Below are 9,670 nucleotides of genomic sequence, written 5' to 3'. Positions count from 1 at the left end.
TTTTAAAAAAAAATTCATGCTTTTATTATAAGTTAATTATTTAAAATAGTTTAATTTTGTTTAAATTAATTTGTATCAATTATTAATTATTAAATATTGTTTAATTTAAATTGTTTCCATGTATTAATTTAATTCCACTTAGTTTAGTATAATTTATCATTATTCATTAATTCAAAACTACTATCAGTTACATATATGTATGTATATATAATATAGGCATGTGATTATAAGAATTATCAACCACAAGAAGAGGGCCACACGGCCATTTATTGTCCAAGGAAGCAAGAAAAACGTTTTTTCACTTTCCACAATAGATCCAAACATGCCTTTTGGAAACACCACATGACCTATTTAGATATTTTCACACAGAACACTCTCTGAACAAAAGCAAAGGCTCACTTTATCTTGAAGAAAAATACAAAAATATTATCTCCACTTTCATTCAGCAGATACTACACCCATATACCCCTAACTTCCTCCACCATCTCTCCGTCAAACACTTCATCTTTTCACTCACAAACAATCATCCACCATTCCTTTTTTTTGCCAAACAACCATGGTTGCACACTCTTTCCGTCGCCGACAACAATGATATTACAAACCACAAAAAATACCGGAGCCGACGAACGCCGATACTGCTTCAACTCCTCACCAACTCGGATTCAACAAACCACTATTCCACAATTTGATACCACAGTGCTCAACATAACCTCATCTTATTTCCGTCAAACACCGTCATTCCGCCATGTAAGAGTGTTTGTGCTTAGCTTATTTTCTCTGTTCTTTATATCTATGTTTGTGCTTTCTTCTTATTGATTTGTTCTTTTTGGGGTTTCATAATATTTCTTTTTTATGATTTTGCTCTTAGCCCATTTTGTAGCATATGCATTATGGTTGTGAGTTTTTAAATATATATTATAAGTTTGAGTTTTATATTAAGTTAAATATATAGTTTAAGTTTGAGTTTTAAATATGCAGTATAGGTCTGCTACTTTAGTTTAAGTTTTCATATATTATCTTTTGGCTTTGAAGCCTTTATATATACATATACGTGTTTCTGGTACTTCTCCGTTAATTATTTTTATTTATTATTTATTTTATTATTATTATTAATTATTATTCTTAAATTACTAATTATTACTATTATTATTATTATTATTGATTAGTACTATCATTATTATTATAATTATTATTGTTATTCATTATTTTTATTATTATCATTAATTATTATTGTTTATTATTATTTTTAGTCGTATTATTATTATTATTATTATTATTATTATTTACAATTGTTAATATTTATTGTCTATTATTATCATTTTATATTAATATTTACTAATTAAATTACTGTTGTTATTACTATTATTATTTGTTTCTGTTTTTAATTATTATTGTAAAGTATTATTATGGATTATTATTGTTTATTGTTTTTATTTATTTATTTTATTTTTTGTGTCGATTATTTTTGTTAATTATTATTGATTATTACTATTATTGTTAAGTATTATTATTATTGCTGTTATTTATATTATTGTTTATGGATTAATTAATTTTTTTTAATTATTAAATAGAAAAAATTGATTTATTTGTCCCGTCGGTTTTTCACGTATGCGTAGCAATTTCGAAGTTAAAAATTCAATTTAACTTCAGAAATTGCTTATGCGCTTAAAGTTTTGTTGACCGACATTAGATAAGGTGATTCCTACATGAATCACTTTACGATTGTTTAAACCTAGCGCTAGATTTATTTTTAGTTTAATTTTGTTGATTTTTTCTTCGAGTCCCTTGGCTTTCTCTTGGGCCTTCTTACAACGAGATTCTTTTATTTTTTCAATTGTTTTTCAAAGCTTATATAATTTAATTATCGTGTTGTATCCCCATTTGATAAACTGTACCCCCATTCCTAAACATGTGTAATAAATTTACCGCTTTCATTTACTTTACTGTACTAGTTGATTGTTAACAGAAGATTAAAATCAACCCTTTTAGAAAATAACAAAAACAAACACTCGATCCAACGTCGAGTCTTTTTTCCCAAATCAAATCCAAATTAATTGCAAAGTCGAGCACCACCCCCGCCATGTCCAAATTATTTTCATAAATAAACTTGAGACACTTGATCCAACGTCAAGTCGTCCCCCTGTTTTTAAAATCTTTTCACAATAAAAATGGAAGAAACTGATTAAGTTTAGACTTTCTCTGTTTCGAATGTTAGGATACTGTTGTAAAGCTCAATGTTCAAACATTCGTCTTCCATATTAACATACAGTAATTACCAGAATTAGGTCATTTCTCTTATAGAAGAAAAAGATTGATTGGGTATCGACCTTCTCTTTCCCGATTATTTGGACACTGCTATAGAGCTCTCTGTCTGATTAATCGTCTTCCGTTAATGAACTTTGACCTAATTTGCCGCACATTTTCATAACAAACTTTTGGATGAAAAGAGACTGATTGGGCTTAGGCCTCTTCCTTTTCGAGCATCTGAGTACTGCAGTAGAGCTCCCTACTTAGATGCTTGTCTCCGCTTAAAATCAACTCAAACTCATCAAACTTGTTTTCCGCCCTTGTGCGACTCCGAAAACATTTTCAGAAAAGAGTATGCAACATCCATTTTGATGCGAAACAAACAAAGACTTCAGCCTCCAAGAGCGAGCAACAAGTAAAGGTTTAATCGCTCAAATGTGATCCAAGCATCACTCTCTTTAAAATCAATCCATCTAGTAGTTCTCTTTGGGTAGAATTACGTATGCCTTGAGTTCTTCATAGCACCTGGAGATACGTAGGAGCAGGATTGCGAAATCTTGTCAGGCACATTAATATTAAAACACCCATAAGTCTTTCCTTTCTTTCTTTCTCTTTCCTTACCCGATAAGTAGAATATCGGAAATGATATCACGCTAACACTCTAATACAAAACTAACTAAATGGGTCCCATCGAGTACGATGGATGTGAGGGGTGCTAATACCTTCCCCTTGCATAACCGACTCTCGAACCCGATTTGGTTGCGACGACCATTTCTTTTTTATTTTTGTGGGTTTTATCGATATTTCCCCTTTCCCTCTTTGGGAATAAATAAAGTTCGGTGGCGACTCTGTTTTATTTATATTTCGAGCGTTCCCTACGCTTGGGTATTTTTCGCACCGCGACACCACTTACCCAACATTTTATCATTTCTATCCATAGGCAGGATCGCCCTCCAAACCAGATCGTCGACAGCAAACACTTTCCCTTTCACCCTTTTGTTGTATGCTCGGGCGACTTTCTCTTTCTGTCTTTGTAGAGAGTCTAATGCTAGCATTCTTTCTTCGTCTACATAGACTAACTCGTCTGTCATCATACTCCAATAATCTTCAAAAGGTATTTCATACTGCCTTTGGGTCCTGACCGCTTGGACCTGAATTTCTACTGGCAATACTGCGTCATGTCCATAAGCCAGTCGAAATAGGGTTGTTCCAGTCGCTTCTTTTGGTGACGTTCGACATGCCCACAAGGCTTGGTTTAACTTCTTGTGCCAATTCCTTGGCTTCTTTCCTATGTGTTTCTTTATTAGGCTGATGATCACCTTATTAGCAGCTTCGACTTGGCCATTCGCCTGTGCGTAATAGGGGGTAGATGTCATTAATTTGATTCTCATTTCTTTTGCAAATTCTTGCGCTTTTCGACCAGTGAAGACTGACCCCTGGTCGGTTGTAATAGTTTCTGGGATGCCAAATCTGCAAATGATATAACTTTGGACAAAGTCTATCATAGTTTCTTGGTTTACATTTGGTAATGCTATGGCTTCGACCCATTTTGTAAAATAGTCGATACCGACTAACACATACTTTTGTTGTTTCGACGAGGCTGGCTTTATTTCCCCTATAATGTCCAACGCCCATCCTCGAAATGGCCAGGGTTTCACAATTGTGTGTAGCTCGCTTGCAGGCACATGCTGTATGCCCCCATGCAATTGGCATTCCTGGAAACCTTTGGCAAATTCAATGCAATCTTTCAAAATTGAAGGCCAATAAACTCCTGAACGCATCAAGAGCCACTTCATCTTCAAACCTGCTTGATGTGCCCCGCACGCCCCGCTATGTATGCTCGACACAGCCACGTATGCTTCACTTTCCCCGAGGCATTTTAATAACACTCCTTCGACTGTCTTTTTGAATAGTTCGTCATTCACCAAGACGTAGCTAAGGGCCCTATATTTTATCTTTTGATCTGTCGACCCCACGGGATTACGTAAGTAATCAACTAGCGATTTACGCCAATCACTCCCTCCCTCGTCGTCGACAGCCAAAATTTCAAAATGATTTTTATCTATTGCCCCCAGCTTCATGATCGCTAGATCTGACAGTGACAACACTGTCGTCCGTACTTTCTCTTTTACTTGGATCCCTTCGTCCTGGTCTTTCGACGTTTTATACCCTGAAGCTTCCTGTGCCAAATCATTTGCTCTTTGGTTTTCTTGCCGTGCTATGTGTTGGAGATTGACTTGCTCAAACCTCTTGAGCAGTCTGATGGTAACCATAAAGTACATGATCAGATTTTCTTTAACACACCTATACTCTTTTGATACTTGTTTAATCACTAACTCCGAATCTCCCATAATTTCGACATTCCTTGCCCCCAATTCCAGCAGTAGTTCAAGTCCGGTGATCAATGACTCATATTCTGCTTCATTATTTGTGCATACCCCTTCGATTTTGTATTTGAACTCTGCTTGAATTCCATCTGGAGAAATTATGACTCCTCCTATCCCAGCTCCATGCTTATGTCTTGATCCATCGAAATATAGCCTCCATGGTACTAAATCTACGTAATTCTGCGCCATTTCGACCATTGAATGGTCGACCAGAAAGTCTGCTACTACCTGCCCTTTCATCGCTTTCAAGGGTACGTATATCAGGGAGTATTCTGTTAACGCTAAAGCCCATTTCCCAATTCGACTATGCAAAATTGGTTTAGATAACATATGTTTAATAATATCAAAATGAGAAGATATGTAAACATCAACAAGCTTGATATATTGCTTTAATTTCGTACAAGAGAAATACAGGCATATACATAGTTTTTCAATGTCACTATACCTAGTTTCAGGATCATTAAGCATTCGACTAAGGTAATACACGGGTCTTTCGACACCATTTTCATCCTCTTGGACTAACATACTTCCTATAGTCGATTCTGAGGCTGCAATATACAATCTCATTGGCCTATGCCTAACATGAGGGGCCAACACTGGAGGCTTAGTCAAATATTCTTTGATTTAGTCGAAAGCCTCTTGATGTGCATCCTGCCATTTGAATTCTTCGTTCTTCAGTCGAAGTAGTGGGGAGAACGCTTTTGTTTTTCCACTTAGATTTGATAGGAATCTTCTAAGAAAATTTATTTTTCCCAAAAAGGATTGCAGCTCCTTTTTGGTCGACGGAGGCTTGACGTCCATAATGGCTTTTGTTTATCTTTGGTTTACTTCAATGCCCTTTTTGTGGACCACAAAACCAAGGAAGTCGCCTACTTGCACACAAAAAGCGCATTTTAATGGATTCATTTTTAATCCACATTTCCTCATCCTCAGGAAAGCTTTTCGGAGATGTTCGGCGTGCGTATGTTGTCCATTTGATTTTATCACGATGTCATCAATATAGACTTGCATGAAATCTTCAATGAAGTCATGGAACATTGAGTTCATTACCCTATGGTATGTTGCTCCGACATTTTTTAGGCCGAATGGCATGACCACCCACTCATATGTCCCTAAGGCTCCTGGACATCGAAACGCCGTCTTCGGCACGTCGTCTTCTGCAATAAAAATTTGGTTATATCCAGCATAACCATCTAACATGCTTAAATATTCAAAACCAGCGGCCGAATCTACCAGCATCTCAGCCACGGGCATGGCATATTCATCTTTTGGGGTGGCAGCATTTAGATCTCTAAAATCAATGCACACTCTTAAAGACCCATTTTTCTTTATGACTGGCACAATATTGGCCAACCATTCGACATACCTTGAAGTTTGGATGAACTTGCTTTTCAGGAGTCTTTCTACTTCTGTTTTTATCTTTGCCATAATCTCTGGGGCGAAACGCCTGGGCGTTTGTTTCACTGGCTTTCTTCTAGCTTTTATGGGCAGCTTTAACTCGACCAAGTCTCTACTTAAACCAGGCATTTCATTATAATCCCAAGCAAAACAATCTCTGAATTCTTTAAGTATGTATATTACCTCAGACTTTAGTTTGTTGTCGATGTTGGCGCTTATATATGTTGGCCTTCTTTCGCCATCTTCGCCAAGGTCGACTTCTTCCAAGGGGTCTTTTGGTCGGATTCTCTCTGGTGCCTTTGGGTCTTTTTCGAACCCTAGAGGTTCACTGTCGTAAATGCAATCCAGACGCTGCATATCGAAGTCCCCTTTGGCCAAAGTTGGTTTGTCTGGGGGTTTTGGCCCCATAGCCATATGTCCTCCTTTATTCAACGCATAGGCCTCAACAACCATGTTTTCTTCAGCCTCTATGGCCGACTTTATTTTGTTCTCGGCAACGTATGCCGAAATCTTTCGTAAAGCTTCTAACTCAGACATCATCCCTGGCATCCCCCCAGCCTGTCGGCCAGATACCCGTGTATGGTGGATCATCTAGGCGTTCCACATCCCAAATGAAGCCGTGAGTCTCATGTAGAGTTAGAGAGACGAAAGCTTCACTTAGATTGGCATATACATCCTCAGCTGGGAAGCAAGGAGAGATGTTGGCCAGCTTTCTTTCAAACTCCTTCTTGCCGACATTATTCACATCGGCCATAAAATATCCTTAGTCGGCCTTGATATTTTCGGCCACCCCATCCTCTCTCCAAATCACCAGTCTTTGGTGTGCTGAAGAGGGTACAGCTCCGACGCCATGTAGCCACTCTCTGCCAAGTAGCAAGTTGTAACTTGGCCTTGCGTCTATCACCATGAATAGTGTCGGTCTGGTCACGGAACCTACTGTAACATTCACCATAATTACTCCCATGGTGCTTTTCGTCTTCCCTACATAGTCCGACAAAACCACGTTATTAGACCTGATGTCGGTGTCGTACTTGCCAATCTTCCTCAGAATATGGTGTGGCATAATGTTGACAGTGGCACCACAGTCGACCAAAATTTTATTGACGATTACGCCTTCCACCTTTGCCCTGATCAACAGTGGTTTCAAATGGTTTTTCATGTTCATCGTTGGACTTTCGAACACTGCCTCTTGGCTTTCAGCCGCACCATCGTTCAGCACAAAATAGCATCTTGGTTTGTGTAAAGCCATTTCTTCAGCATCAGCATTGTCCACCGTCCCGTCGACTTCAGTCATACACTTGTATTCTTGTGGTAGGGTTGATACCACGTTGACCAGGATGTCGAGGCTTGCTTCAGATTCTGAATTGAAGTCATCAGTCACTTCATCAGAACATTTTTCAGCTGGTCGACGGACGTACTTTCTTATCCGTTCTTTCGCCGTTGTGTCGACCTTCACAATAATTTTCTTCCCAGTATTCGCCTCGCTGGTCATGCCTCTTGCAGCGTCTCTTTCGGCCTGTTTACACCTTTGAAATCGTCTCCATTGAGTCCTTGTCATGAGGTTCTTTCCCAAATAGTTTTCAGAGATATGAGTCCTCTTTTCAGACTTGAGCTCACGCCTGTAGTTTACTGCTAGACCTCCTCTAGTATCAGCAACAACCCCTTATGGGGTGTCTTGTCTTTCCTGAGGCTTGATCCAAGTACCTTTAGGAGCGTTAGCCGACGACACGTAGCTTTTGGGCCTTGTTGGGTTATTTCCCACAACCCTTTTTTAGCCTCTTTCATTCTGGTAACCCCTGGTTGGCACATTCCTTTTGCTCTTACCCAGCTGCAACTTCTGGAAGTTCTCTGCTGCTATTTTGTCGGTGACAACACCACACCTTGGGCACAGGCACACCTGTGAATCCTTGTTTTTGCAGCGATACAGAAAATCCACCAAATCTTCATCAGCCATTGGGTAAACTTCAGCTATATCGACATCTGGGCTTTCCCCAGTTTTCTCCAGCATGTTGGCCTCATCATATTCGCTGATCTCGACTGATTCTACGAACAGGGTTTCCTCCTGGTGAAGAGGATCAATGTCGATCTTCATCCTGCGGCCAGCAAATTTCAGCCTGCCTTCTTGAATCGCTTTCTGAACCAAATCCCTGAAAAGGTAACAATTAGAGGTATTATGACCAAGATAGTTGTGATATTTACAAAACCCTCTTTTCTGTCTTTGTTCCAACGGTGGTATTTTAGTACCAGGCGGCACCACCATCTGCCCATCTTTGACCAATAAGTCAAAAATTTCCTCACACTTCAACACGTCAAAAGTGTAAGTTTTTGAAGGGAATTTTGGGTTGTTTTCGACAGGATTCTTCCCTTGCGTAGGCAGCAATGAGCGACACTCATAGGCGGACCCTGACTTTAGTTCAGCCACGTCAATTTCTAATTCGGTCGATGAAGGATAATCGGTCTCACGTATTGGGTCTGTCGTGTCGTATTCGACAAACGCTACCTTTTCTTTCTCAGACTTATTGTGCCTAATTTTTTCTAGCCTCAGTCGTTCTAGATGTCGGACTCTGTCAACCAGCTGTGACATACTTTTCACAAAAGTTGGATCTATCTTCTTCCTAATGGAATAATCTAATCCTCCTACGGCCATTTGAACTAGTTCATGTTCTGGCACTTGTGTGAAGCACCTAGCCTTTAAAGACCTAAAACGATTCAGATAATCATCTATACTCTCAACGAACCTTCTCTTAATACTAGACAATTCCGCCAAACTAATTTTGGAGTATCCTTCGTAAAACTGTTCATGTAACTTCTTTTCTAGTTTGGCCCATGAGTTGATAGAACTTGGGGCCAACGAAGTAAACCATGTGAAGGAAGCCTTGGTCAGAGAGGAAGGGAAGTTTTTTACTCTTAAGCATTCATTATGAGCTAGATCCCATGACTCTGTTAAGTATCTGGCGACATGCTCTATTATCGATTCACCAGACTCTCCCCCAAATTTAGTGTACTTAGGCACTTTCATCCCCCTGGGCGTCTCGGCTTGGAGAATAAACTCAGCTAACGGGGAAATGTATAATGGCCTTTGTAACGTGGCACCCATGCCATTTCTAGCCATAATCCTTTCGACAATAGTTGTCAAATTATTTTCCACCGCCAAGTCTTCTTGTCGGTGTTGGTCGACGATTTGATCAGCATCCTGCTGTCGGTTGACCATTACCATCTGGTTACGTCCCGCAACTCCTGATTCGACGCCTTGATGTTGCAGGGGTCTAATGATTTATCCTTCGTGGACTGTCTCCTCCTCCGCTGCCCTTACCTCTATCTGCATAGGAATAGTCGGTCTAATCGTTGGCGTTATCTGTCGGGCCGGTGCCCCCAGAAAATTGCATAAATGCGTCAATTGGTTCGCCATCTGTCTGTTTGTTTCAGCAGATTCTTGTATTAGTGGATTGAAGACTGTGCCCATCTGGTTGGTCAACATGTTAACCAATTCATGGTTACTATCGTCCATTTGCTGTCTCAACACCGCTACTGAAGTGTTCGACAGCGGCATGGCTCTGTTCTGAGTAGTGTTCCTTATGTTGCCCCCTTGTGCTGATCCTTGCAAGGGAGGGTTTGTTTCTGAAAACAGTGCTGCACTA

General features: G+C 39.4%; 1 protein-coding gene across 1 annotated transcript; it reads right to left on the bottom strand.

The window, feature by feature from the left end:
- Positions 1–7,803: 7,803 nt before the first annotated feature.
- LOC127136827 (uncharacterized) lies at positions 7,804–9,249 on the bottom strand. The gene is made up of 2 exons (XM_051063346.1): positions 8,277–9,249; positions 7,804–8,162 (listed from the first exon to the last, which is right to left on the bottom strand). Exons 1-2 carry the CDS (start codon positions 9,247–9,249, stop codon positions 7,804–7,806), a joined length of 1,332 nt encoding a protein of 443 aa, XP_050919303.1.
- Between the last annotated feature and the right edge of the window lie 421 nt (positions 9,250–9,670).

This window comes from Lathyrus oleraceus, chromosome 4, assembly GCF_024323335.1.
Source record: "Lathyrus oleraceus cultivar Zhongwan6 chromosome 4, CAAS_Psat_ZW6_1.0, whole genome shotgun sequence".
NCBI classification, from domain to species: domain Eukaryota; kingdom Viridiplantae; phylum Streptophyta; class Magnoliopsida; order Fabales; family Fabaceae; genus Lathyrus; species Lathyrus oleraceus.
Note: the sequence above shows the minus strand (reverse complement) of the source record. Positions and strands in the feature narration are given on the sequence as shown.

Excerpts from the sequence above, each read along its gene's own strand:
- LOC127136827 (XM_051063346.1), bottom strand. The coding sequence starts at position 9,249 with ATGGTAATGGTCAACCGACAGCAGGATGCTGATCAAATCGTCGACCAA. Across the intron at positions 8,163-8,276 it reads GCAGATGGTGGTGCCGCCTG|CGATTCAAGAAGGCAGGCTG; the intron begins GTACTAAAATAC and ends TGGTTCAGAAAG.